The 27,991-nt window shown below is 43.2% G+C and overlaps 2 protein-coding genes across 3 annotated transcripts; one reads left to right on the top strand and one right to left on the bottom strand.

The window, feature by feature from the left end:
- Positions 1–931: 931 nt before the first annotated feature.
- On the bottom strand, positions 932–18,540 carry LOC136461400 (ABC transporter D family member 1-like). The gene is made up of 40 exons (XM_066460710.1): positions 17,156–18,540; positions 16,737–17,019; positions 16,128–16,352; positions 15,460–15,657; positions 14,829–15,283; positions 13,819–13,957; positions 13,663–13,741; positions 12,586–12,824; positions 12,148–12,452; positions 11,947–12,058; positions 11,695–11,859; positions 11,368–11,467; positions 11,133–11,241; positions 10,870–10,960; positions 10,115–10,239; positions 9,882–10,031; positions 9,717–9,789; positions 9,257–9,437; positions 8,972–9,130; positions 8,649–8,795; positions 8,351–8,554; positions 8,114–8,268; positions 7,948–8,000; positions 7,789–7,867; positions 7,576–7,656; positions 6,724–6,857; positions 6,476–6,626; positions 5,713–6,072; positions 5,409–5,615; positions 4,988–5,284; positions 4,719–4,886; positions 4,047–4,214; positions 3,847–3,927; positions 3,664–3,730; positions 3,345–3,442; positions 1,973–2,045; positions 1,810–1,880; positions 1,668–1,717; positions 1,466–1,578; positions 932–1,358 (listed from the first exon to the last, which is right to left on the bottom strand). The coding sequence occupies exons 1-40, from the start codon at positions 17,215–17,217 to the stop codon at positions 1,312–1,314; spliced, it is 6,054 nt and encodes a 2,017-aa protein (XP_066316807.1). The 5' UTR covers positions 17,218–18,540; the 3' UTR covers positions 932–1,311.
- LOC136457187 (ylmG homolog protein 1-1, chloroplastic-like) lies at positions 6,003–7,008 on the top strand. Of its 2 annotated transcripts, none has more exons than XM_066457230.1 (2): positions 6,003–6,183; positions 6,300–7,008. In XM_066457230.1, the coding sequence occupies exons 1-2, from the start codon at positions 6,058–6,060 to the stop codon at positions 6,849–6,851; spliced, it is 678 nt and encodes a 225-aa protein (XP_066313327.1). In that variant the 5' UTR covers positions 6,003–6,057; the 3' UTR covers positions 6,852–7,008. The 2 variants fall into 2 exon arrangements, with proteins under 2 accessions (XP_066313327.1, XP_066313325.1); XM_066457228.1 differs by having other exon boundaries at positions 6,297–7,008.
- Positions 18,541–27,991: the final 9,451 nt, after the last annotated feature.

Raw genomic sequence — 27,991 nt, 5'->3', positions numbered from 1 at the left:
TCCACCGACGCTACGAAGGGCGAAAGAGCAAACCACGAACAAGATGGGACGTTAAGTTGATCTTGGCCATGGTGCTTACCGTGGTTTGTTCAGAGGCATTCGTTGCCTCTCGTTCGTCGTTCTACTTCTCTGTTCACGAGCAGTGCTCATAACGTGTTGAATGTGAATATAAATGAACAAAAGATTTGGAAAACCACTGTTGTGTTTCATTGATCTCATAGAATATATACATGTGAAGGACCGATGGGAGAAGTTACATCTCGTAACCAAGAGACACGCCTCTTCGGTGACACAGTTAACTACTAATCTAATCTCTAATCCTAACTGCTTGTACGGATCCGTACGGGCGGATGAGATCATCTATAGAAGGACGCCTGTTGGTGTACTGGCGTCGTTTCACAACAGTTTCAAGTATTTCATCTGTATTCAGATGTATGTTACAAGTGTTATATCTGGATGTTTCAAAAGTAGATCAAGGTGTTGCACATATTGCAATAGTGCCGGTGACTGCCGGACATCGGCCAGCCGTCGGGCTTGCCGCGGCGCCCTCTCCTCTCCCTCCCCTCCCTTCCCTCCCTCTCAACGTGGCAGATCGAGCTCAACGAGCGCGATGACACGTATGTCCACGAGCGAAATGCCCGCGGAGGTGGTGGCCCCGCAGCAAGTTGAGGTCCATGTCGTCCGCTCCTACACACGGGAAACAGAGCAGCCATGGGCATCCGGACGCGACACTTGTCCTCCCGATTCACTTATATATACGCTATGTCTAGATATATATAAATGAATATGTAGAAAGGTCAAAATATCTTGTAATTTGAAATGGAGTATTAGAAGAGAAATAAGATGATGGACGCATCATTCCATTCTATATATAAAAAACAAATAAAAAAGAGAGGAATAGATCACTCTGTTCCCCAAACCAAACACGGTATTAGTTTATCACCCATCAATGATTCAATACTCCAAAAGCCGTTTGTACAGGAAATTTAGGGCAACAGAACACTCCTGCTATCCATAATCGCAGAAAATGGACATAAAAACGCTCAACACGACAATAAAGCTCAAATGAGCCATGGAGGAATGGTTGATTTTTGCAAAGGAACTTTGATTTTTTGCCCTTTCGTCAGCCTCTCTCATTTACTATGTGCTGTTTGAACAGTTACAACTGAACGTAGCTGCTGAAATCATAAGCTCACTAAATTGCAGTCCGAAAGAAAAGCAGTTTCTGAGCTAGGGCACTTCATGCAAGTGATTGTTTAGTTTTCCACGAAAGGATCCTTCAAGTCCACCAGAGGTCATTGTGTAGGGGTACTATCGTAGCCGCTTGCAAATAAATTCATATGGAGGAACTTTGTCAACTGCAACAAGGGTAAGGCAAGGAAATCGCATTAAGTCGTAAGCTGCATGCTCAAGTTAATAGATCAACTACACTTCAAACCTAGGATGAGAGTAATAACAAACGTACCATTTCCCCAGCTAACCATTGTGGGTTGCGAAGCTAGCATCTTCCTGGCAAATGTTGCAACATCATCTAGAGTAATTTCTTCCATACATTGAAGGAAGTAGTCAATAGACTTCCTGTTGTTATGGCAGCAAAGCAGAAAAAAGGATCAATAGTTTAATACACAAGCGCAATTAACACTGAAGTACCTAGCATACAGACTTACCTGCAACCATAAGATAACAGCTGCCTTCCAATATCTTCTGCAACAACCACCTGCAGTAATGTTAACAGAGAATGACAAGTCTTATTAAGAAATACCTGACAGGAAACAGGAAACAGGAAACAGACCAGGGATTCATGATTACCCTAGATTCAAGATTCATTAATACAGATGAAATCGTTGAGTTTTTAGCTCGTTGCAGTTCAACCTCTGTCACTGAGCACACACAGACCACAAGTTTTAGAACAGGCAGTCAAAATGAATAGCCATTAGCCAAGCTTTTGAACCAAGTAGGGCATCATTCATACCTTCTCCAGGAGTTGCAACAGCAATTAATTCACTTATTGCGATATCAACAGCCTTTGCCACAAAATCTGATGGCTGGACTAGTCAAAATAGGCAAAAAAATAATACACGTGTCAGAGCCCCGTACAAAGAAGAAAAGGTAAATCTGTCATGTGCAAGTGCAACAAAAGCATAGTTGCTGCATGAACCAAACCGTTGTTGTTCATGTTACAGTTGACTCCTCTAAGATGTGAAACGTATCTCCAGCAGTACTTTTCAGTGAGAAAGCTAAACAGGTATACCCACCATGTTAAATAGTAGTAGGGCAACAGATGACTACTGTTCTTATTCATATTGTGCATTTTCTATAGGCTGATGGGCCATCCTAACACTAGCAGGAAGACACTGGACAGCAAAGATACATCAAGACCAACTAGTGCCCACTGGAAGTTGTGTAGGGATAAAAGCAGGATGAAAGAGCTGGCCTTAATTAGGGATGAAAATGGTCGGTAAAGATATTTTCTATACGGAAACGATTCCCCGGTTGGTCGGAAGCTCACCATGTTTTCATTTTAACTAGGAAAAAGTCCATATTAGTATATTACTCTCTCCAAGTTTGTCCTATGTCCAAATAACCCCCCAAACTAACATTTGGTTCAATTTACTCCCTCCAACTATTTAAGTTGGTCCAACCAACACCTTAAAGAGATTTTTCTTTTTTGTTTCTCTATGTACAAATTATATTTTAGTTTCAAATTTTGTGAGGTGATAGAGGTCATTGTATTTTGTGTTAGAAAAATGCACTATGAATTTTTCATCATTATGTTTTATACGATATTGTATCTCTAGCGTTAATTTATTATTAAATTTCCTAAGCTATCAAAATAGTGGCAAAAAGTTAAGATATATTTTTCTAACATAACTTATGATGTTCTCTATCATATCACAAAAGTTGATATTAAGACTCAACTAATACGTGGAAAAACAAAAATAAGAAATCATGTTAAGGGGTAAACTAGACCAACTGAAACAGTTGGAGGGAGTAAATTGAACCAAATGTAAGTTCACGGGGCAATATGGACATATGCCAAACTTGAGGGGAGTAATTTGGACTTTTTCCTTTTAACTATATACGGTGCTAAAAGAAATTAGAAGATCAAAAATTTAAATACGGTTATGGTCTGAAGTGGTCATAAACGATATCATTTTTACGGAAACAGTTCCTGGTAAATGAAATGCTCCATTTCCATTTTCATCCCTAGCCTTAATCCCACTCAAAAATTCATAATCATGGAACACGATCATACAAAACAAATTTCTTCAGTTGAAAGAAGAAACAAGTTTAATTAAGAAAACATATGAGACACAGAACCATGCAAGAAAAGATTAGCTCACCGTGGTTAAGTAGATACCAAAGAGGCCACTGCTGTCATATACATTACTAAATGCAGAAAAAGACTCAACAGAGTTATATTTATTTAGGACACGTAGATCTGCAAAGAAACAACAATTGAGCATAGCCTTCATCAGAAATATTTCACCCACCAAAAAAACTAAGTCTCTAATACGGCAAAACAAAGAAACAAAAATATAGATAATGCAGCATGCGACATAATTCTAAAGTGTAGCACAGTTTTTGAGATTTTACGCAATCTAAGTACATTTTCTAGAGCCATCCAAAGAGTTGAACAATCATCAAGTGTTCAGGACTTACAAAGCCGTGAATGCATCCCTTTTCCAGGACCACCAGAGGAGAATGAACCACCACCACCCATTAAAGTCTGCCAAATGTAATTATTGTATGGACATTCATGGATTAACAATTAGATAGGAAGTTGAGATCAATGTACCCCCAGCTAGAGCTAGTTACTAGAAAACTCGGAATCATTAGCTCCACCTGTATGACAGTCATAATTGTAGTGTCTCTCTCTTGAAGCCAGCCCCCTGGAACTTCAAAAGCTAATGCAACATGTGTCATCTGCATAAGACAGCGAGATGAGCAAAGACTATATCCAGTACATCGAAGTAGAACAAAAGGAAAACACCAAATGAAAAAAGGGTATACATAGCCCATATAGAGTGGAAAGATCATATTACATCTGAATCTGCTCTGTGTCTGGAATCTCCACCAACATATGTAGACTTTGGCTTTTCCATTGGGGTCCCCTTGTGCCAATCTTTCAACAAAAGATCTGCATAGCCTAGCAAGTGTTCGTGATCAACACCTGATGCTGCTAGAACCACACGATCAGCAGTAAAATTTTCCTGTTACATACATAGCATTATTCTCAATCTTTTTGTATAATAATGCTTCATCAAATTTTGGAAAGAAAACAGGAAAATAACAATATGAGATCAAAGACGTGCTAGTAATTTTGGCTTATCTATGGTATCATGAGCAATAACACATTAGCATCAAATGGTTGCAGCATTCTCTTAGTCTTATCTACAATTACAGTCACCGCATACTAACTACTTCAGTGCTGATAAGTTCTTGTGTGTTACCTGATAGTAGCAAGAAATGCATTCCAGCATTAAATTAGACAACTTGAAGAACCGTTATGAAGTATTTGTGAACTGATAATATTAAGTTATGAACCTAAATGACAAAGTACCTACCATAACTTAAATATATATATGTTCTGTGCTGCCTAGTTTAATATGATACTGCTGAGGTGTGGTCACTTCAAACTATGTACTTATTAGCAGTAAGTCGATTCTTACGAGGAATGCAGAAATCAAATGAATAAAGAAAAAAAAGGACCTTACATGATAGAACTTTTGAATAATTTTATCATTAATTCTCGCAAGGGCATCCTCAGGAGCTATTAGCGGATTCGCAAGAGCACCCGAAAATCCAACAAGGTTAAGCTGTTCATGAAGAAACTTCTCAGGGTTCTTCTGCAGCTCCTGGACCTCTTCTCGAGCAAGGACCAGCTGACAAAACAACCCGACGGTGAGTCAGTTACAAAACAGTAAAGCACCACGAGAGAGCATCCACTTCCACTGAGGAAGGAGTCCAGTCCATCACGCGTCACCTGCCGTTCGACTTCTTCCTGGAGGAAGAGTGGGTTGCGCATGCAGTCGATGAGGATCTCGAGAGCCTCTGGCATGTATCCCTTGAGCGTGTCATAGCTGTAGACCATCTGCTCCCTGGAGGCAGAGGCGCCGACGTTGGCCCCAGCAAGCTCGAGCTCGCGCACGATGTTGAGGTGGCTCCGGTGCTTGGTGTCCTTGAAGGCCATCCTCTCTAGCATGTGCGAGACGCCGGTGGTCTCCCCGGACTCGTAGACGGAGCCGGAGTTGACAAAGAAACCGATGCACGCTGAAGGACCCTGCCGGAGACGAGCTCCGCAAAGCAGCTTCAGAATCAACCCGCACTGGAGAAAATAGAAGGAACAGCGGGAGGAAAAAAAAAGGTATTTTTGGGCAACACAGCGACTGTGTGCTGTGCATTACTGGGACATCCTCGGAGGCGACGCGGAGGCCATTAGGGAGCGTGGTGACCCGGGTGGGGCTGCGGCTCAGGTTGTCGGGGAGGCACGGCGGGAGGTCCAGACCGGGGAGAGGGCGCAGGAGTGAGCCCTCACACTCGGCGAAGGCTTCAGCGGCGGAGAGCCGTCGCGCCGCCGCCGCCGCCGCCGCCGCGGGTTCCAGTCCGCACACCTGCAGCGCGATGGGACGGGAGCGGCGAAGCGTTAGTGAAGAGGCATCGGTGGCAGGTAACAGGCGACAGAGAGAGGAGAACCGGAGGGTGGCTTACCTTGCGGAGGACGCGCGTGGCGGAGGAGCGCAGCCGCGGCAGCATCCTGGAGAGCATCGCCATCGGTGGAGTTTCGCCCCAACTCCGGGGGGGTCTCGGAAAGGCGAAGTGGTTGGTGTTTGGATTGTTGGGCCGTAGGGTTGGCTTTGGGTTTTTTTTTCTCCTAATGAGCCTTCTCCTTCTTCTATTAGGCTGGGCTTTTCGGCCCAGTACAAAGAGCACCCGTTTGGCGCGCCCTTCTTGTGGCAGGAGCCTTATCCAAACGAAGACAAGGCCGAGCAGAAGCAGAGGCAGAGGCAGAGGCAGTGGCAGGAGCTTCAGCCACTGCTTCCTCCATTGCCTCTCATGGAGGCGTCCTTGCTAGTGGCTCCCAAGCCTACCATGTCCAGGACCGCCTCTTCTATCTTCTCCGCCAGAGGATCCGCTAGGAGGTGGAGGTGCCTCGTCGTCGCTGCCACCACCACCCCCAAGGTCGCTTGCTCTTAATTCCTGTCCTGCGAGTTCGATCCATGCCCAACACGCTCTCTTCTTCGTTCTCATGATTCTTCCATACCGACGTCCATTTCTTGTCTTGTGCAAAGCAGCAGCTCGGCACCCGCTCAGAAAGAGGCAACGTCGATGCCCCGGTCGATCACCTAGCGTGCAGCAAGCAGGCAACGACGGCGGGAGCTCGCGGCAGCCTGCTCGCCGCCGCCGCCGTGGCCGCGGCGACGACGACGAGCAGCTGCACGGCAGCGCTGCCATGTCACGCTTTATCAGCCACCGGGGCGGTGGAATCAGGACCGCTGTCGCCGTCGTCGCTGGACACCCTGTACCGCGCGGCGGCGGTGCTGGGCGACCTGGACCCGGCGACGGCGAAGGCGGTGGCGGGCGTGGCGGGGCCGGTGCTGTCGGCGTTCGGCTTCCTCTTCATCCTGCGGATCGTCATGTCGTGGTACCCGAGGCTCCCCGTCACCGATTTCCCCTACGTGGTGGCGTACGCGCCCACGGAGCCGTTCCTCGCCGTCACACGAAGGGTCATCCCGCCGCTCGGCGGCGTCGACGTCACGCCCGTCGTCTGGTTCGGCCTCGTCAGCTTCCTCAGCGAGATCCTCGTCGGGCCACAGGGCCTGCTCGTCCTGCTCTCGCAGCAGCGCTAGCGACCACTGCATTTTGCACTCGCAGCAGCACTAGCACGCACTGCATTTTGCTTTCTCCGATTCATCGATCGTGTCGTCCATTGTAACAATAGCGCGCATCATTTTATATATATCTGAGAAGAGGCAATCACCGCAAAACTAGACGGCTCTGCATCAACAGAGTACTATGGTTTGCAGCTTCACATCAAACTATATGGACAACGTATGATTTGAGAGAGAGAGAGAGAGAGATTAATTTCCTATAAATTAGTTATCATTTACAAAGGCACACTTCGTGCCTTGTCCATTTTGATACAGATCATAAATATTTCCACACGCCACCATTTGATTTCAGTCACTACGGCCAACTTATTCTGTGTATCTCGTATAAAAATCAATCAGGCTGACATACCATGCCAGGACTATGTACTATGCTATCCCACTGAAGCCTGCAGCTCCAAAGTCCCCATCTATAACCTTTCCTCCTAACACTGACTGGTGTATATTTCCTTCCTCCCTTCCGTATCGCAAAAAATTTCAAAGGGGGAGAAAAAAAAAAGAGAGAAAAATCTTCAACAAAAAGTAAGGCTCCGTCACACACTCTGCACCCCGAGTGGACGAGTCTCTTCATGTGCTTTGCAACTTGTAATTGCCTCCACTGATGAAGCATAAATTGGTGACAACAGTACTTTGTACAGCTGACAGGTAACTAACGATGAAAGTCAGCTGATGGCATTGGTTATTGGTGGATGGAACAAAGCTCCCACTTTCCTTCGCCATCAATGAGTTTCAGTTCCAAGGAATGGAAGGGAATCAGAGCAGGCCTCTGCAAACAAATAAGCAAACAGAGGGACTCAGTCATACGTATTCAACAAATGGGCAGGAAAGATTTAAACTGCGAGGGGCTACAGCAAGGGAACTGCCGGCTAGAAATAAGAAGAGTATGATGAATACTTACCTGTGAGGATGTGATCACTGTTATGCCCATGTTGGTTGCTAGCCTGTACAGATGCTCCTCAACGTCCACACTTGTGGCACTGCAAAGAGTAGCTTTCTAAGTACCGCACACTGTGTGGTCAAGAATTCAAACGAAAATATGAAAAACATTAAGACATACTTGGTGCATTCGTCGAGGATGCCATATTTAGGACAGTGAAAGAACAGACGAGCCTGAAAACAAAGCAGTTCCTCCCACTTAGCACAAGCACAAAGCTAGAGATATTCATTTGTTTAAGTCAATAATAAATACAGCTTAAAATTATATAGGTCTTAATCACACTGACCATCCCCAGCCTCTGCTGTTCTCCCAAGGATAGAATATCTTCCCAGTTAGGAGTAGCATCCCAACCTTCTCTTTCTAGAAGATACACCAAGCGAACATTCTCTAGAATCGTCTTCAGGTGATCATCCAACATCTTGGAAGCTGTAGACCTGTCACCTACATCAACGTAAATATACAGCGTTAAACTATACAAAGTTCAAAGTAACAACAGCAAGAAAGAAAGATAGGTGGCACCAACTTGTTTCGTATGACAGCATCTTCAACTTTGCCTCCTCATGTGAGAGAGGGTATATGATCTGATCCCTCAAGGTTCCAAGACAAGTATATGGACGTTGAGGAACATTAAAAATTCCTTCTGATGGCTTGGTAAGACTACCGGAAGCAATGGGCCACAAACCTTGAAGCACCCTAAAAATGGAACTCTTTCCGCTACCATTTGGACCTTCATCAAGGAATAAAAAACATAATAGAGATTAGAGAAACAATGTCAATACAGTGCTAAATTTAAATCAGACAAAAGCTGCAACATGATATACCAGTCACAAGAAGGCTTTTCCCTTGAGATACATCACAAGACAATTGGCTAGCCAATAGCTTTTGTGATGGTGTTACAATATCCACGCCACGGAAGGAAATTATTTCTTCGGAAGTGGCATTTATAGCATCAGAAGGCACGACAGGATCTAGATGAACAGCAGTACCATATTCAGGTTCAAGCAAGTGATAACATCAAAAGAGAGAGATATAAATCCAAATTTATCATTTGTGAACTACAAATATTCAGTTACAATCAACCTGCCATACCACTGCCTACTACTACTACTACCACCACTAAATTTCAGTATGAATTGACACTTACTGCTTTGTGATGCCTGTAGAAGCTCCTCAAGCTCAAATATTCTATTAATACCACCAGAGAGTTCAAGGAACTTCTTGTGTAACTCAAGAATATCACCAAACGCTATGAAGCTTTGTGAGACCACAGATGCCAAGAACCTCAGAGCATGTGCCAAATCTCCTGTAATTCGAAAACACGAGAGCATACTTTTAAAACTCTATGCCAAAAGGAACACCACACAAAAAATGGAAGTACTGCCAAGATTTTGTTTTTAATAATAATGGAACTTTCAAGATTAATGTCAACCTTGAGTTGAAGTCAAAGCTCGGTCTCCCTTGTGCTCCAAAGCATATAACATACTCAGCCCCCATGTCACATTATGAGGAAGCTGTTTCGTCACAAAATCATCAAAAATACCATAAAGCCACTTTTTTCTCAATAGAACCTTCGAGTGGTTGAGCAATGTCGTGAATTTTGCGTCAATCATCTGTTTTTTTTTTGGGAGGGGAAAAGTGGAATGTGAGGGCACAAAATTTTAACACAACAAAATAAATAATGCAAAAATGTATTATTTAGCATTATGATTTAAACAACAGAAAAACTTGTGAATTAACTACATATACAACACTTGGTATTTGGGATTTTAAACCTTAAAGAGTGATTAAAGAAAGTATCATAAACTACCAGACAACACAATGTTCAGGGGCGACACAATACAGACATGTAATAATTTTGAGCAGCATTCATGTAGTACGGAGAAACTTACAGCTTTCTCCCTTGATCCACCACCAAAGAAGGCTATTGACTCAGCATGCGTCCGCAATCTTGAGTGCATGAACCTTAATAAAGGTTACAGGGCCAACAAATTAAAGCTTTTCAGAAGATAAGCAAGCAAACTTTGCCAGCGCTTGACGAAGTATCTATTACTAACCTGAATGTGCCTTCAAGTTCTTGTTCTTGGTTTGCAAGATCACCAAAGTCAGGGGACACAGCTCTTAGAAAACCAAGACCTAGGAACATGTAAGCATACAGTATAGCAACCCCTCTTCGCCCGGATAAAAGCTTCATTCTCCATGTAAACCTGGTGAATTCCAATAGGGTTAGAAACAAAAGCTCAGTTTACGAAACACATGCCAAAACTATGAGATCATGAGAGAGACTCACCAAATAATATCAACCAGTGGCTTCACCATACCGGTAAGCAAGCCAGCAAGATCATTGGTCAACTTCTCTACATCATGTGTCATTCTTTGGTCTGCATCCATACTCATACCCGCGATGTTGAATACCTGTAAGATAAGCTAGAAGTGCTCAGTTCTCGTGGAAAACATATACATTACGCTCCACACAATGCAAAATCTACCAAAATTTCAATTACGATGACCAATGCAAACTTCAGCTATCAAATATACAGTCAACTTATAAATATAAAACGACCTGGTCGATGTACAAAACTCAGTACCATGCCCTTGAATTGGCTCACCATATATTTTCAGTATCAACTTCCAGCAAAGTAAACAGCTCAAGAAGTGTTTACAAACAGATTAATCAGGTACTAAGTGCCAAATGCAGAATAAAAATACGACAGTGTCAGACTGTCACATTCTCAAGACCCTGTTTATTCAATTACTCCAGATATACACATGGGACAAAAACAAGATAGTACCAGACTGAGGTTGTACAATGCATATAGACACACATGTGATAAGCTCAAATTAGAAGCACATGAACAACCAAACATAATTTGAAGATAGCCAGAATTCTATGCCAGTATCAAACGCTTGCTCATCCAAATTGATACATGATGTATAGATGACTGTATGCATGTCATGGAAAAGTACAAACAATAAAGGGAAAAAACACAGGCACATATAGTGCAATAAAAGCTCGGGTGAGTATTCAATGGGAGAATAGCTCACCTTGTAAAAAGCATTTCTTTTCAAATAATATTGAAGCAGATGGTTGGTCATGCGAATCCGCCATCCAAGGGCAATTCTTGAAGTAAGATTTCTGTAAAGAAATCAATTAATCAGATCATGGAACCGATTATAAAAACCAGTTAATTTCACAAGCAGTTTCGTATGCGTGGAAGAATGATAGCTGGATTCATGCAGTGAAGATTCTATGAGGAACCAAATTTAGTATCTATAAAATACTTCAAATGAGTGGAACCAAAAATTACCTCAGTGAGGGTGACACAATGGAATTTGCTGCGCTTTGCAGCACACTGATGCCAGCCAAACGAATGAAGGCAGCTTTGTCCTGCTCCAAGACATACTTGACACTTGTTCCTGTCACAATCAAATATATTAGTATTCGTATATATACAGTGCAGCTATCAGTTCGTTTGTCTTAGCAAAGAGAATACAAACGGTGGCAATGCAAGCAACTGCCTACTTGCTTATCAAACATCATACCATTCAATGAAGCTATACGATCTGAAATCCAAGTGCGGGAGAATACAAGCAGTGCCACTGCAAGCAGCTGACCTCCTTGCTTATCAAATAGCTTTGGAACCTGGCAATCCAATATTTGGGAACAGTATTAGAACTAAAGAACTTATAACATCCCAGTTTCCCAGATTCATGGTATGTTTATATTAATCCAATTTAAGATTTAAGCTTCTGGTATCTTCAAAAAACACATGTAATATCAAGTCCAAGAGGAAAGAAGTCAATGAATAGTAAGAAGCAGAACATATACTAACACTAAGATGGATTGGATTATCAAATACAACTGCGTACCAGTATTTGAGACATTGCAGCAACTCTGACAGGCAAAGGTCTTGGAGAGCATTGCAATTGTTTGACAATAGGTGATCGTACTGTATGTTCTATCTCCATACTGGGGGAAGATGCTATGACCTCTGTTGAATAGGACTGCTTCTTGGACTTCATTGATGCATTGCCCTAGGAAACAGAACCCAGTTAAAGATAGAAGATGATCCAAATATTAATTCATAGAGGTAAGAGGTGATATTCTGAAAACATAAGTACCTTTGTGCTGGTGATGAAAGCCCTTTGAACAGTAAGTGCATCAGACTTGCGATCAGTTTCTGATGACTTCAGCACATCAAACTCAACTTCAGGAGAGAAGGAAGAACCATTTCTAAAAGAATAAAATCAATTTCAACATTGTTTTGTCAGTGCTCAAAAAATTCAGAATAAAAAAAGAAAGAGAAGTATATTTTCTGTAACCTGTTGTCCTGAATATTCCAGCCTCCTTCACCATCTAAGGACAAAACAATTTCATGAAATGCAACTAATGCTGGACGGTGAGATATTGTTATGCATGATGTGCCCATTGCTCGAACCCTTTTGCAGAAGCGCTCTTCCATATCAGTTGTCACAGCACTAGTGCATTCATCCAGGATAGCAAACTTTGGCTTATGATAAAACAGTCTAGCCATTCCTAATCTTTGCTGCTCACCAAGAGACAATTCATCACCCCAGTTAACTTCCTTGTCAAGAGGATAGCGTTCTAGCAAGTATTCCAGATCAACCTGAAACCAACAGGCAACATTAAGGATTGCCTAGCTTATTACCTTTCAGTTGCTTGCAAAAACAATGAAAAGATGATGGTAAATGCTTTTTGAGAGGCTAATTTATGAACTACACAGATATGATTGTTATTACATTCTTTAGAAGATCCACCATGCCACCATAGCTGAGTGGTTCAATCTCTTGGTCTGCTGTGAGCGGATAGATTAACTGGTCGCGAAGTGTTCCGACTGCTGTATATGGTCTCTGGGGCACATAAAATATTTCCTTGTTGAGATTGGAACCAACACCAGGTTTGACAATATGACCAGATACCATCGGCCACAGACCACCAAGAACACGAAAAAGGGAGCTTTTTCCACTACCATTGGGACCTGAAATATAGAAGTTAAGGCACATCATAAAATTAATCTCCCATGGCTGCAATTTCCATAAAGCAAAAGCACATAGATATAAAACAGAATTAGGCATACACATAAAACGTCAAGAAAGAAAGCCTACTTGACAGACCTTCCCCACATTCAAGGAGATTAGCTTTCTTTCTTTTTTAAGATTAAGCAGATGATTATTGTTGCTATGTAAGCCGAACAAATGATTAAGAAAAATTTATGCAAGACTGATCATCAGTAGAATCAATCAACCACGCAAGCAAGCTCAATGCATCTGGGAAAACAGCCTACACTGGCTTGGTTTAATGGTTTTAATTGCCCTTTAAGCTGAAGAGGATATCTAAGGGTACTAAAACAGGCAGAAAGAACACCAATAATATTCAGAAGAAATATATAACGCAGGCTGCCTGCACCTCCTGTTGCTGCAAGGCCTTCTCTACAGGTTAGCTTCTTTTGTTTGGTTATTTCTCCAGGTGCTGCAACCTATAGTATCTTGCTTTCTTCTCTGATGCTAGTGTAGCAATGCAGCAAGTGCTGGGCAAGAATGGCAGAGCTCTTGCCCTGATAACAGGAAAAACAAGAAACGTCTAAATTTGAATAGTAAGACACAAGCATTGAAGTTAGACAGATACAAATTGCTTTTTTCTGTAGCCACAGATCAGGCAATTCCAGACAGAAGAGCAAGCATTCAAATACTCATTCCTTCTTGCATTGCAGTTTGAACATTCAAATACTCAATAATTGATTCAGTTTCCTTTAGAGCAAGCGTTCAAATAACTAACACAGGTCTAGATTTAATGGGAGCAAGAAAATAGAGGATTACCAGTGATCAACAGATTAGAGCCTGACTCCAAATGAAGGTTCAAATTATCAACCAAGACATTCCCAGAAGGTGTCACCACCTGTGACAAATTATTTTTTAGAATCTTCACATAGGGTGATAGGGTAGACAAATAGAAAATGACTGCTATATTATTACCTTAACACCTGAAAACTCTATATAATTTGCCTCGCTGATATAATTTCCATTAGAGGAATTTTGAGTAATCAATCTATCACGGCCACTAGATAGCTCACGCGAGACATCCAGTAATTCATGAATACGATTAGCATAGCCACTGCACAAAAAATAGTCAATCACCATCAAATACTACCATTTGAAATTTGAAGCTTGTACATACTAGAAAGACATTAAATAATCCTCACAGCATGATGAACCCGAAGTCGGACTAACAGCATATATAATATCATAAATTGAGAAGGGTGCATTTTTTATACTCCCGGGAGTAGTTACTCCCATGATCACTAAATCACGTTGCGTATGTGTACATACTCATTTGTTAGTTTGAGTATGTTGATATACTCATATTAAGATACTCCAAATCTTTACTATGTGAAAATTTTTCAAAAGAGCCCATATTTTTTAATATATTATTTAATACTATGACAGTAGTATATAAAATAAGTATAACCATATACTCTAAGTATACTTGCATACTTGGCATACATAATAGTATAATACTCTAGATGGTCTAGTATGATGATATACTTCGTCTACATACACTTCGTCGGGCCATATACGCCCTAAATCTAGATATATACACATGGGAGTAACCTACTCCAAGGAAATAATTTCCCAATTGAGAATCCCACATGAATTTACAGTTCAGTTGGTTGAGCATACACGGTTCAAGTGCTCTTTGACTCAAATTTGGGTGCATATTCTTATTTAGAAAGTCGTCTAGTTCCTCCTAGGTTGGTTGATTTTGTTTTTTTAACATGAATTACCAATACAGTTCTCAGGAAGTGAAAGTGAATACTTATAGAGCAAATTGCTCAATTTTACAAGCAACATATTTCATTTGCAGCTGAACTTTTCAGGATCCACTTTAGGTATGTAATTGACAGGATACAGGTTAGATTACTTTATCAGTGTGTACTTAACCTACAGGTTGCATCAGTATTTGACACAACGGATTCAGCAGTTACCTGAGAATATTTAAGCGCCTTGAACCAATAGAAAGGGTTCCAAGAGATTGAAATAGTGATATTATCACGCTGGTGTGGTATCGGAGATTGCTCAACATCTCTGCCCGTCCTAAGGTGGATGATTCAGGTTTAAGATTCCCCGCAAAGAAAGGTTCAATAATTAGGATAACTCCCACAGTGGCGCCAAGATACTTCAAAAGAAAATCTTGAATCATGCCAAACCACCAGTTTTCATGAAGAACAACATTCAAGTGTTTAACAAGTGCCCGGAACCGCTGCTTAATATGTGATGCTTCTCTGTTCTCACCACCATAAAACGCCACACTCTCAGCATGGGTTCTCAATCGTGAATGGAGTTGGCGATATTCCCCCTCTAGCTGTTGTTCTGTAGACTTCAGTTTGCCAAAAGCAGGAGAAAATTTTCTAATTGTACCACCAGCGCCTATAACATATGCCTGAAAGCACACACTTGTTAAGAATGTAACTAAGAAGGAACAGTCATTTGTAAAATAAGAACATTTTTTTCTAAAAATATGAAGAAGCAAACTAGATCAACTTTATGTTCTAACAGTAAGTGCTGCATCATTTTTGCAGTTAATAAAGAGCAACAGTTGATCTAAAGAAGAATTACCAGAATCCATAATACATATTTTGGACTTGCATAAGAGCAGAGGCGCCAGATGTATATTAACCCTTCTACAATCGCAGCCAGATCATCCTGTACAAGGTCACTTAATTCTGAGCAGAACTTTGGTATGTCACTTGCAATCCTTTGCTCTGGGTTTGAGATCCGATGATCAACATGTGAGATCTTGTAGTACACCATGTTCTGAACATAAGGAAAAAAAAATCAACTCAATTGATCATAGAAGATTCACTATGATCCTGCAAGGAGGGCGGGGTGGGGGAGAATCTGATAAACACGCAGAATGAAAAGTGCAGAGAGATAAAACGATCATTATCATGTATTTATTTTCCAGAACTTGACAATCTTTAGTTCATCAGACCTAGCTAGGAATCTAACTTGTTTTGTTGGGAAACATGATGGGTTGGTCCATCATTTCATCATGAAGCATAAGGCTAGTAGAAAAATGAGAAATGCTGGGATGATCCAATCATTGATGAACCAATCAATCCTATGTGATCACTCAAACACAGCGCCACATAATTTTTCCAGGGTTACTAAACTCCAGACCAGAGAAAAGGTGAGTTATTTCACTGTTCTGTGGGTAAAATTTGAAATCGCAAGGAACAAAGAATGCATAGGATTGGGAGGTCCAACTTTATAACCCAACATACCTCAAAATAATCAGCATGGACAAGATCTGTCAAGATTTTCTTGAAGCGCAAGCCTAAGGACCCTGTTAAGTACTTTGACGTCTGATATAACATGGATTGGAGAAAGCATAGAAGAAGATTTTCAATAATGAGACGTGTAAAGGTCGGAATACGCCGAAGGAATGCAGATTTGAATAAATACCCTTGTACTTTTGCTAATCTGTGGCCAACAGCTGTACGCAAGACCTGCAAAAAGATAGGATGCATCATCTTACATTCTTACTGCTTTAGAACGATATGTAGGCAAGTATGCATAATAAAGTTCTTTGATTTACATGTAGCTAGACTGCTAGACTAGCAGATACGAAGTCACATTGTACACATGATGGTAAGGAAAAATGTACAACATAGTTGGTGAGAAAACAGGAAATACATACTCAAATATGATTAAGATTTTAAGACTTAACATACAAGTACAAATGCAAATAATGATAACAAAAACATGCTAAAACAATGGAAACTTTCAAAATAGCACATAGATTGCATGCATGATTTGATATGCAGAGCATTATAATATCAACATGACAAATTAACTCAAACGAACACAATGATGGACACTGTATAACTTACTGCTGTTAATATCAAGCCAATAAGGTAATTCGTTCCATTTGGGCCAATCTTCTTAAGTAAAATAGCAGCCAGGAAATGTAAGGACTTCAGTCCACTTTTCTTTTTCCTTGTTTTCACCAATTTACCATCAATTCCGTTCTGACTAGTTCTTCTGTTATTACTGCTATGTGAGTTTGCATCACTGCAAGAATTTACTTCCTGATGCTTTTTCCATCGACCTGACTGAGCATATGCCAAAGTTCCACCAGCAAGTACTGCCCCAGAAACAATTGCAATTGTTCTCCTGTAAAAATAGAAAGAAAAAAGAAGAAGAAGAAGAAGAAGAAGAAGAAGAAACACGGGTTAGTTGTATCAGTTGTATAGGGGTCAACTCACCAATCTTTTAAAAAAAGTACTGCTGGATCAGCTCAACAGCATACCTTCTTGAAGACAAAAGGTTGCGCCCGCGCTCTGTTAGTTGCAATAACTGAAGCGATGACATTGTTGCTAGATTGGCCCTCTTCGACCAGATATATACAGCTAGCTAGAACAGCTGAGCTGTACAGGCATCTGAATGATCAACTAGAGACAAACAAAACACAGAGAAGCAAGATTGTCTACTGCTACCGCGCAAGCACAATGGACAGAATATGGAAGAGACGACTGTTACATGGCAATTCAATATGCAACGCCACAATGCTGTTCAGGAAAGGTATGGAAATAAAATCACTAGCAGTTATAATAAGTTAACAAAATAGCAAAGATAAGGGGACAGTAGCAATGAGAGAGATCGGTTCCTGTGTCAGGAGTGCGAAGGATGTGACGTGACCAGCAGGCCATTGGAGGATCTAAAAGAGCACTGCCATGACCAGCAGGCTGGTAGTTGAGGTCATGGTACTTTCCAGTGCTCTTGGTCCGCATAAATCAACGCTACTACGCTACAACTAATAACCACTAGCCAACTATAAACCACCTTGTTAAGCTGAGTGGTAGAACTTTGAGCCTCCGGTCTGACAACAGAAACCGGGTCACGCTTATCACGTTAGCAGAATCAGCATCAGCACAAACACATGGAGGAGGTGGAGGAGGAGATTGACCTTGCCTCCCACCTACCAACTGCATGAGCAGCCAGTCTGCCAATGGAACATCCAGCTGCAGCAATAGCACGGAGTGGTCCGTAAAAAAACATGGTACAAGAACAGTGATAGAACGGGACCCTTGTGTCGACATGAAGCCATATCTCATACATAACACATTGGTAGGGTAGGATCTATGCGGCACCACGGTTTGCAGCAAGCAATACTGCATAAATAAGATTCGCAGTGGAGCGCCCACCCAACAACTAGTATGCAGCAGAAGCAGAAGTGAAGGGTTTGGGGGAGCAGTAACTGCGCCCCTGCTCCAAGTAGCCCCCACTATTCCAGCAGTAATCAGTTGGAGGTGAACAGAATTAATTCGGTTGGCATGAGAGTGCTCTAGTTGAGGCGACGCGAGGCAGGCATAGTACGAGCTGAAACTGTTGGAGAGCACCACAGGGGGTCAGCCGTCAGCAATGGCGCCGTAGCAAAGCAAGCATACAGGCAGGGCTGAGATAAAAATTCCCCGCCCGTCCCCCAAAAAGGGAAGCAAAGCCGCTTTTCGCTAGCGGCACAGGCAGGAAGTACTAGTAGTAGTAGATACGAAAAGCGAGGGGGGCGGCGACCCGCGAGACGGGCGCGTGCACAGGCTCAATCGGAACCAGCGCCACCGGCAGGATGGGAGGCGATCGAATTCGAGCGGAGCAGCAGAAATCGGTGGGACTGGAAGAGCGGCGGGTCGGGCGGGTGGGTACCTGAGTGTCGCCGATCGGGGATCGCCGGTGGCCGCCACCGCACGAGGAGACGAAGAAGCGCAGAGAGAGAGAACGAAAAATTGAGGAGGCGGATATAAATAAATATACAAAAAATACTCACAGGTAATAAGAGAGGAGAAGAATAAGAGAAGGGCGGAGAGAGAGTCGGCGACGGGGAGAAGGGCGGAGAAAGAGAAGCGATTCCGTGTCCCGTCCCGCACCGGTACGACATGTGTGTGCAAGTGCTGTGTGAACACGCAACACACACAGCGGATTGGTTAGTTGGGGTCAGTCAGAGCCGGTCAGGTCCTCATCCCCACGGTCGGTCTCCCTCCTCATCCCCACGGTCGGTCTCCCTCACCCCTGCACTGCATGTGAAAGCCTTGAAAAGCTAAAACACTCTATTTTAACAAAAAAAAATTAGCTTCGAATTTGTCTTTAAGAACCGTTTCTAAGTAGCTTTTTATAAAACTCGACTCAGACTATATTTAGATGCATACGACTAATTATTAGTCATCTAGTTTGTAGTCCGAATTGGCTGTGGTCTATCCTAACTGAAGTTTAATATGTTAGCCAAACTTACAACTGGGCATCTCTAAGAGTACGCAATATTTTCTTCAAAAAAACATAGAGTTTTGTAACTCCTAAAAAAATATTAAAAAGAATAAAGAAGATCATCTCCAAGAGTATCCAATAATCTACTCCTAAAATATATAGAAGATAATTTTACATCGTATACTATTTCTAAATTATCGTAACCACTTTTATATATTCTTCATCTCTAGTACATTTGCATCAGGGGCCATTTTCTATTCTTTATTTTTTCTTACGCCCTTTCGCCTTTAGATTGGCCAACCTATACGCACGGGAAAGAAAATACGCGCGACCTAGAGTCCGCAGATCTTTACGCGAAAGGGTTTTTTTTCCAAAATGCCAAAGGATTGGGAGATGAGTTTATGAGTTGTTAGAGATGGATTTTTTTTTTCATCCTTCCCAAAAATCATGGATTGAAAAGGATTATTGGGTACTCTTGGAAATGCTCAACTAGCCGGTCAACCCAGCTAATTTAGACTAAGCTCCAACTAATAACTAGTTCTAGCTGACCTAAATAGGCTTTAAAAAAGATAAAGAAGGTAGAACTGAAACTCGACAAAAAGCTCCGGCAAAGAAAACCATGGGAGACAGGACCAAACCAAATCACTGTTGATGTCACGTTGTGATTATCCTAGCATTTGATAGGGCTTCTTTTGCAAATGGCTCCACATAACAAGTCAAAGAACTGAAAAAAAAACACATATTTAAGTTGCTTCACCTTCCTAGTAGTAAAAAAAACAGTTTATTAGCTATGCAGCTTCTTCGTGGAACCATTTTATGAGCTAGAGCTTGTCAGGATTTCAGCCGAAAAGCTAGAGAAATTGGAGTTGAAGTCACTTGAGTAGTCGGACCTATGTACCTTATAAAAAAAATAATCTATGTGTGTATATATTAGAGTTAAATGCACCAGCGACCTTCGAATTTGTAAGCGTGTGTCACATAGGTCCATAACTTAGAAAATGTATTTCTAAGTCCCTAAACTTGTTAACTGGTTCATCACAGGTCCATACCAGCCATGCTGGCATTTTTATCAAACGTGGCACGCCAATGTAGCGCTGACTGTGTTCGCCACTTTATATTTAACTCCGCATCTATCTTAGCCTCATTCATTTGTATAAAAAAAGGTCGTACTCGTGCGCCCGACCTTCCTCCTCTATGCTTCAGCCCCGATCCGCCTCGCCAGCGCTGGCGCCATCGGGGTCATAGGTCACAGGAATATTCCTGATCGTCAATCCTGCTTCCTATGCATAGCGCGCCAGCGCCGCAGCAGCACGCTGGCATAGCGGTGTAGCGGCAGCATCCTGTTCGTCTCCCTTCTAGCCTGTGCCCCATTGTTCGTCTGTTTTTGTGCCGGCGGCCGTCCTGCCCCGCTACACGCACGAGCAACATGGCAGCGGCAGTCTCCGCCGTCTACTCCTTTGCCTGACAGCACCGTAGCTAGTGGGCAGCACCCTGGTCGGTTGGCCCCTGTCCTGAGTCCTGACCGCTATCCGCCGGCTATGCGTAGGCTACACAGGAGATCGGGAGGGGGCGAGCCGATGCCCGATGGCCAGCGAGGGGTGGAGCCACTGTTCACGTAGGGCGGGAGGCGACAGAAGAGGAGAACTAGGGCCAGAGGGAGCCGGCGTGCCGGCGCAGCTAGCCACAGCGACCAAGCCGGCCCGTGCCCGCAACACCTTGGAGTTAGGGGAGCTCTGCGCGATGCCACAGCTAAGGCCTTATGGGGTTGGCCTGCCAAGACAGAAGAAAGCCCCTAAGCCCAATACCCATACGCATACCCACCAGGCCACCAAGCGGCCAAGCCAGAACTCAGCGAGCGCGCCGTCGACGTGGTCTTCTTCCACCTCACGTCGGTCAGATTCTAGGGCTTCTAGGACTTCTAGTCTCGCGAGCCAATGACCGTGGTCTCACAGCCAGCGCCGACCATTCTACAGCCTGTGCTACTAGCTAGCACCGCGCACAGCCTATAGCCTTCGTGAGCAGCCCCTGTGGACCAATGGACGAGTACCTTTCGTTGTGGATGTAGCATGGCCTTCGCTCCTACATCAACTCAGCGACCGAGCGCCTTCTCTGTCCATGTTCGCGTGCTGGCAGGAGAAGGGAGGTGGTCCGCCCTCTTCACTTTCTTGGCAGTGCAACCAACAAGGCGACGACAACCATAGCCGTGGAGGGGCGGCGTTCGTCAAGATGCGTGTAGCGCATGGGGTGGCAGCACGAGTGGCCCTACGGCAGCGCAGACAGTGAGACAAAGAAGGCCATGTCATAGCCATCGACAAGGCTGCATGTAGCCACTCAGGCGATGCTACTTGTTAGCACGGGCAACATGGTCGGCGTTGGCTGTGTGGCCACGATCGCCTACTCACATGGCCAGAGCGAGGGCGGCACCATTGAGTGTAGCCTTTTCTTTTATGCAAATGAACAAGGCTAAGATAGATGAGGGGTGAAATGCAAAGTGGCAGACACAGTCAGCGCTACAGTGCATGCCACGTCAGATAAAAATGCCAGCATGGCTGGTATGGACCTATGGTGAACCAGTCAATAAGTTTAGGGACTTAGAAATGCATTTTCCAAGTTTATGGACCTATGTGACACACGCTTACAAGTTCGAGGGCTGCTGGTGCATTTAACTCTATATATTATATATATACTATATCTTTATTTCTAAGGGGAATTCCTTGTGTGCCATTAAAAAAGATCGCAATGTCATATGTGTCCCTAAAAAAGTTCAGCGGTCTTCAGCGCCACAGCTCCAACTTTTTTGTGCCCTCCATGCTACTGCCATCAGTTTAGGCTTGTAACAGAATCGACCAATTATACGAGATTAAGTAAGGAAATCTTCTGTCGAAGCAGATAATTTAGCAAACTTAAGCCCGTATAACTCGGTAGTCCGTGAAACCACGAAGGATTTCAAACCAATCGACATACAAACCAAGATCGTACAAGTTTAGCAATTATCGTCACATGTTACATAAAATTCGCAATGACAGTTGGATACATCAGAGTTTAGAACATAAAGTTATTACAACCCAAGTTCAAACTTAAATAGCGGAAGTAAATAGTTTTAAAGCCACACACACACTTTTGGTTCAGATACAGTGCCAGTAGGTAGTCATCTCCAACAAAAGCATCAGATGAGAGATACGGAGTGACCATTGCCCTTGGTCCTAGTTGTCACCCATCGCCGGGTACAGACAGTTGATGCAATAGCCGTAGTACATTTGACCATCTGCAACAACAATGAGAACAACGCCCTGAGTACGAGAAGGTACTCAGCTAGACTTACCCATCTTAAACCAAAATAAAGCGACACCAAGGATTATGCAAGGCTTTCGTTAGTGGGCTAGCTAACTGGTTTGCGAAAAGCGTAAGCTATCATGAAGAAACCATTTTAAGTACTTTGCATCATCTTTATTATGACCTATCCATCTAGGTAATCACCTATAATATAGCAATCACTTGATTAACCAATAACATCCAGTTATCAACTTAGATTTAGCATATCCCATACCATCCAGATAACCATCAGTGTTCCATCATAATTACTACGATGTTGTAGCTCGAGTCAAGTGCTCACTATCCAGGAGCGATGGCGATTCGAATCGATTCCTAACCAGCTGGTGAATTATTCCTCATACAAACCACACTCACCGATCAAGTGAGCTAAAGATCACCAATGACACTTTCCAAGTAGCCGCGGGATAACAGTCAGGGACCGCACTACCCAGGGACCGCCCGACAGCCAGGACGCACCTTGGACTCACTCTTTGTGTCCCCGTCATACCCCCTTCAGCACCAGTCTACCAATCCGAGTTTATTCCGGCTCGAATAGTATCACTAGCTTCGCGGTCGAAAGGTACTTTATTCGGCCAGCTAAATGTGAGGCATGTGTTCAACATGACAAGAGGGACGAGCAATGATCGGTCCTTAATCGACACAGACGAAAAACTAACAGCACCCCAGAACCCTATCTGGTTGCCTCCAACTTTTTTCGTCCGGTCTCCAATTATCCATCACACATGGTTAATTTTAGGATATCATTCTTTCCATAGCTAAATTCTTCCAATAACCACATATAAGTGTAGGTGACCGGAAATCACCGATCGCTACCGATCTAAGCAAGACTAAGCAGTTATTCAATTCTGACCTAACAGGGTAATAAGGTAATAAAGTAGGCAATGATAGTAATAAATGCAGCAACGGTTTCAATCAACTCCTACAACTTAATGCAACAATATATAAACTCATATATAGAAAGAATTGCTTTTATAAAGTAGGAGACTTAGAATGCTCCGGGGCTTGCCTCGCTCGAACGAACTAGGTTGATGATCCATGCACTCGGGCAAGTCCTCTCCTTGCTCCTCTTCCTCTGGCACCTCCTGTGCCTGGACTTCTTGTGGATCTGTCCCGGTCTGCTCTTCCTGAACTACTACTAGCAACTTCTCCTATGATCCTGTATGATGCAGATGTATAAGTGCTAATGCATAGGTGCATCGGAGAGATGACATGTAATGATCATGATGCATGAAATGTAGATGAACATGTTTAATTTTATTGGACATAGTAGAAGTAAAGCTCTTCTACAAGATAGCCAACATCATCCAAGAATATGTACTACTATACTACCACTACAACCATCGTACTAACATGCCAAGTCACCACAGCAAGTTAAGATGCTTCAAAGATACACCAAAGCAAACATCATTAACTAAACATGCATTAAAGAAGATTATTTTATTTCATTTTAAACTAGGGCTACAACAGCAACATATATTTTTGGTGCTCATAAAAATCTGAGAAAATTACAGTAGCATAGTACTACTCTAAGTAGACTACCATAAAATTTTCATGGCATTTGGATAAGTAAAATAGCCTACACAAAAATGACAAGCTATGGTTGATAATTAAGCATGAAAATACTTTGTACTATAAAAAGTGTCAAACAACAGATCTGGTATTTTTCCTATGTTCTACACAGTAAACAATCACTACACAAAAATTATCATACACATGTTTTATACAATTTTTGCTCTCTATTAAAATAACAAAAATCATCAATTAAAGGCACTTGAACTACACATCAATATTTCTCTACAGAACATGCATGACATATATTTTTCCTACAAAGTACATCTCAAGAATAGATCAACCAAATTAGAATCATATTTTTCTGATGTATAGTCTATTTACTAGACATTTTCTAAGAAATAAGCATTTATTCAATTTAAATAAAGATACACAGAAAAGTATCACAAATTTGACATGCAATATTTTTAACAGATAGATCTAGTCACAAGAAATCCAGCAAAATTTGTTTCATCAAATTTGGAGCAATATTTGTCAATTTATAAATTTCCAAAGCATTTAAACAAAATCTGTAAACCCTTTCTTTTATTCTTTCTGAAAATCCCGGCTCGAAAATGCTAGATCCACCCGGATCTGAACACACACACCCACACCGAGTGACAGGCAGGCGGGACCCAGAGGGTCAATTGACCCCACCGGTCAGTCAAACCCGAGCAGGGCTCGCGGTTGACCGACGAGATCTCACCGTCGGCAAGGTTGCCGGCGATGAGGTCACCACCATCGTGACCACCGTGCCAAGGCGGACATGGTAGTGCTACGGGCATGGCCAGAGGTGCACGGAGGCGACCTCGCCGGCATGCATGGCAGCACGGCGGCTCGACTCTCCAGCAGGAGCGCGTCTCCAGCCATGGGGTGGCGCGGGGAGCGGCGTGGGAGCTCCACCGAGCTCGGGCGGTGCTCATGCGCGAGAAAAGAGAGCGAGAAGGAGGACGGAGGGGCGAGGTCCACGGAGCGGAGCATTCCGGCGAGGAGGAGCTCACTCCGGCGAGCGATTCCCGAGCGGTGAAGGCTTACCACGGCGAACCGACGCGAGCACGGGGTGCGCGAGGTGGAGGCGGAGCTGCTGGCGAGATGGAGCGGTCGACGGCGAGCGATGGTGGCCGGGCGAGCCGACTCCGGCGAGGCAGCGCGGCGGTGGCGGAGGCGAGCGTGTGCTCTGCTGCTGGCGCGTGAGAGGAAACTGGGAGAAAGCGCGAGAAAGGAGATGGAGGCTCGGACAGTGGTCTTGAAGGTGGGGTGGGGCCGGTCGGAACGGAGCAGGCCGATGGTGCCGCGCGGCGAGCTCGCCGGCGTATGGCCGCCACGCGGCTTGCGTGCTCTGGCGCGGTCGGAGCGCGGGCGCGGGTGAGCGGGAGGCGCGGCGTGGGCCTGGGCCGGCGAAGCTGCTGCTGGGCCAGAGCGAAGCGCGCGGCGCGGGAGCGCGGGCGCTGCGGGCCGGATTGCGCGAGTGGGCCAGAAGCGGAGCGGCGGCCCGGTAAGAAGCAAATCGAAATTTTCAAATTATTTTCTATTCCTATGACATTCAAATGCAAATTTGAGCAATTTCAATCAGTTTCAAACTTTGGCCCAAAAATAAAAGTTGCTCTAAAATTTATTCTCTACAACTTTGTCAAAAGGAGCTAGCGCTAATTCCCACTAGATTTTGAATTACAAAATTAAGGTCAATTTAATTTTAAAATTGTATTTTGAAAGATTATTTTCAAAAGCAAAATTTGAGAAAATTTGAATACCAACCTTGCTCCAAAATGCATGTGAAACATTTCTAAGTCATTTGTACTCCCAAACAATCATGTTAAACATTATTACAAGCACAAACACGACCCATGTTCATTTAAACAGTAATGCAACATACATGTTTCACGAGCATGTTTCATATGTTTCAAAGCATTGTTTCAGTTATTATTTAACATGATTATGCATGTATGATTATGATGCTTGATGATGCATTATGTTCATGATTTGCAGTGCCTAAATGCTTGCGTAACACCGGGGTGTTACAGGGCTCTAACGCCGTCAAAGTGCAGGTGTGAAAAGACAAAAATATCCTTAAGTCTAAATATGTCATTAATTTTTTGAGCATCTTAACGACTTTAAATGAAAAAACTCAAAACTAAAAAGTTGTAGATCTCCTCGAGATCTATAATTTTTATATAAAAATTATCTTCATTTAATTTTGCAAAAAAGATATGATTTTTCTAAGATATATTAATCATATTAAATCATATTTTTTTGCGGAATTAAATGAAGATAATTTTTATATGAAAATTATAGATCTCGACGAGATCTACAACTTTCTAGTTTTAAGTTTTTTTCATTTGAAGTCGTTAAGATGCTCAAAAAATTAATGACATATTTAGACTTAAGGATATTTTTGTCTTTTCACACCTGCAGTTTAACGGCGTTAGAGCTCCAACCGACGGCAGTGGCATGGACGGCACAAAAAAGTTGGAACAGTGACGCTGAAGATCACTGAACTTTTTCAGAGACATACAAGATATTGCGACCTTGTTTAATGACACACGAGAAATTCCCTCTTATTTCTAGGACAGTATGACTACTTGTACTAGACTGCTAGCGAGTCCAGTGAGAATGAGAATCAAATCCCATCTCTGCTCCGAGCCGATTTGTTTAATCATATATCATCCTTTATATAATCTAATCACGTGAAAACCTTTGGCGTCTTCGTATCCATCCATAAGTTTTTTTATGTTATGTTATGTGATGATAATAATATATACAGTACGGAGTACTTGTCTATCTACCAGTAGTCTATTAGGATGGGAGTCCTCTTCGAGCGGCACCACTGGACCGGAGTAAACTAGGAGTAGTTTGTTGCCGAGGCAATAGCAGTAGAGACACAAGAGTGATCAGTGACGAGGGCGAGACCGATGCTCTAAACTATTCATTTTAGGTCTTATTTGGTTGCACATCAATCTATGTATGTTGATAGGCATTGGAGCGGATTGATATGCTGGCAAACAAAACTTTAGTTACATTATAAGTCTTTTCTTTCACAAAATTTCTAAGAGCCTCTCCGACGCTTCGGTAAAAACACGCACAATCTTGATTCTTTAACGGGATGAGTAAAAAACTCATTCTAACACTTGTCATCTGTTAGTGCCGAGAAAAAATAGAGGCATCTACACATAAAGACACGCAGACAGCCATTGTTCTCTATCAAGGGAAAAGATTTTTTTTTTCTTCGACACTCCATTGCCTTATCACTGATACCAGCTAGAGGTTTGCCAGAATTTAATCTCCAGCCACTATATAAGGATACTGAGAAGTAGAGCAGATAATGGACATTCCAGTGTGTGTGTGTTGGTTCTGAGTTCGGGTATCAGGATGGCCGGTTACAGTCAGCCATGGATCGATGAAGGAGCAACGGTCGCTAGCATCTGGGAGGTTCACTGGAATCGGATCGCAGACCACTATTATTATTTATTAGATTTGTCTGTTCAACTTAGTTCTTTGGAGCTGTTCATATGGGTAGAATGTGCGTGCGTGCGTTCCTGGAGGACTAGTGTGCACTCATGTATACAGAGCATGTGCGTACGTAACTGAATCTCGCAAGAAAAAAAAATCAGAAGGGGAGAGGACAAGAGGTGGGACGTGGTGGCGGTCCACACGAAATACGATACTTCTCCTGCTAGTAGTAGCGAGTGTGGCGAAATTGCTTTGCGGTTGCATTGCAGTGCGCACGAGTTTTCTCGACACAAAAGGCAAGGGGCCAAGGGCAAAGCTGTGTTTCTACTACCTGATTCACTTCACGTGGGCAGCGGCCCGCAGCCCGCTTCGTTTGTGGGGGCCTTGGCTCTCGGGGGATCCTCGCCAGGCCAGCCCAGCCCAGCCAACACCAGACCAACACAGGCCTGGTTGGCCCAAATCCCAGTATAGTCGTGGATGCCGTTCCCGCCACCAGATTGGCGACGACGTAGCGCCTTCCTTTGCCGCGCACGCAGTCTGCCCTGCCTTGCAGTTGCAGAGA

Source organism: Miscanthus floridulus, chromosome 6, assembly GCF_019320115.1.
Source record: "Miscanthus floridulus cultivar M001 chromosome 6, ASM1932011v1, whole genome shotgun sequence".
NCBI lineage: Eukaryota > Viridiplantae > Streptophyta > Magnoliopsida > Poales > Poaceae > Miscanthus > Miscanthus floridulus.
Note: the sequence above shows the minus strand (reverse complement) of the source record. Positions and strands in the feature narration are given on the sequence as shown.

What these genes read in the sequence shown, in the direction of transcription:
- LOC136457187 (XM_066457228.1), top strand. Translation starts at nt 6,058, where the DNA reads ATGGAGGCGTCCTTGCTAGTGGCTCCCAAGCCTACCATGTCCAGGACC. An exon ending in CTGCCACCACCACCCCCAAG is followed by an intron (nt 6,184 to 6,296) that starts GTCGCTTGCTCT and finishes TGTGCAAAGCAG; the next exon opens with CAGCTCGGCACCCGCTCAGA.
- LOC136461400 (XM_066460710.1), bottom strand. Translation starts at nt 17,217, where the DNA reads ATGTCATCGCTTCAGTTATTGCAACTAACAGAGCGCGGGCGCAACCTT. An exon ending in GGGAGCTTTGTTCCATCCAC is followed by an intron (nt 6,858 to 7,575) that starts CAATAACCAATG and finishes TGCAAAATGCAG; the next exon opens with TGGTCGCTAGCGCTGCTGCG. An exon ending in TGTTGCAACTCCTGGAGAAG is followed by an intron (nt 1,881 to 1,972) that starts GTATGAATGATG and finishes GTGTGTGCTCAG; the next exon opens with TGACAGAGGTTGAACTGCAA.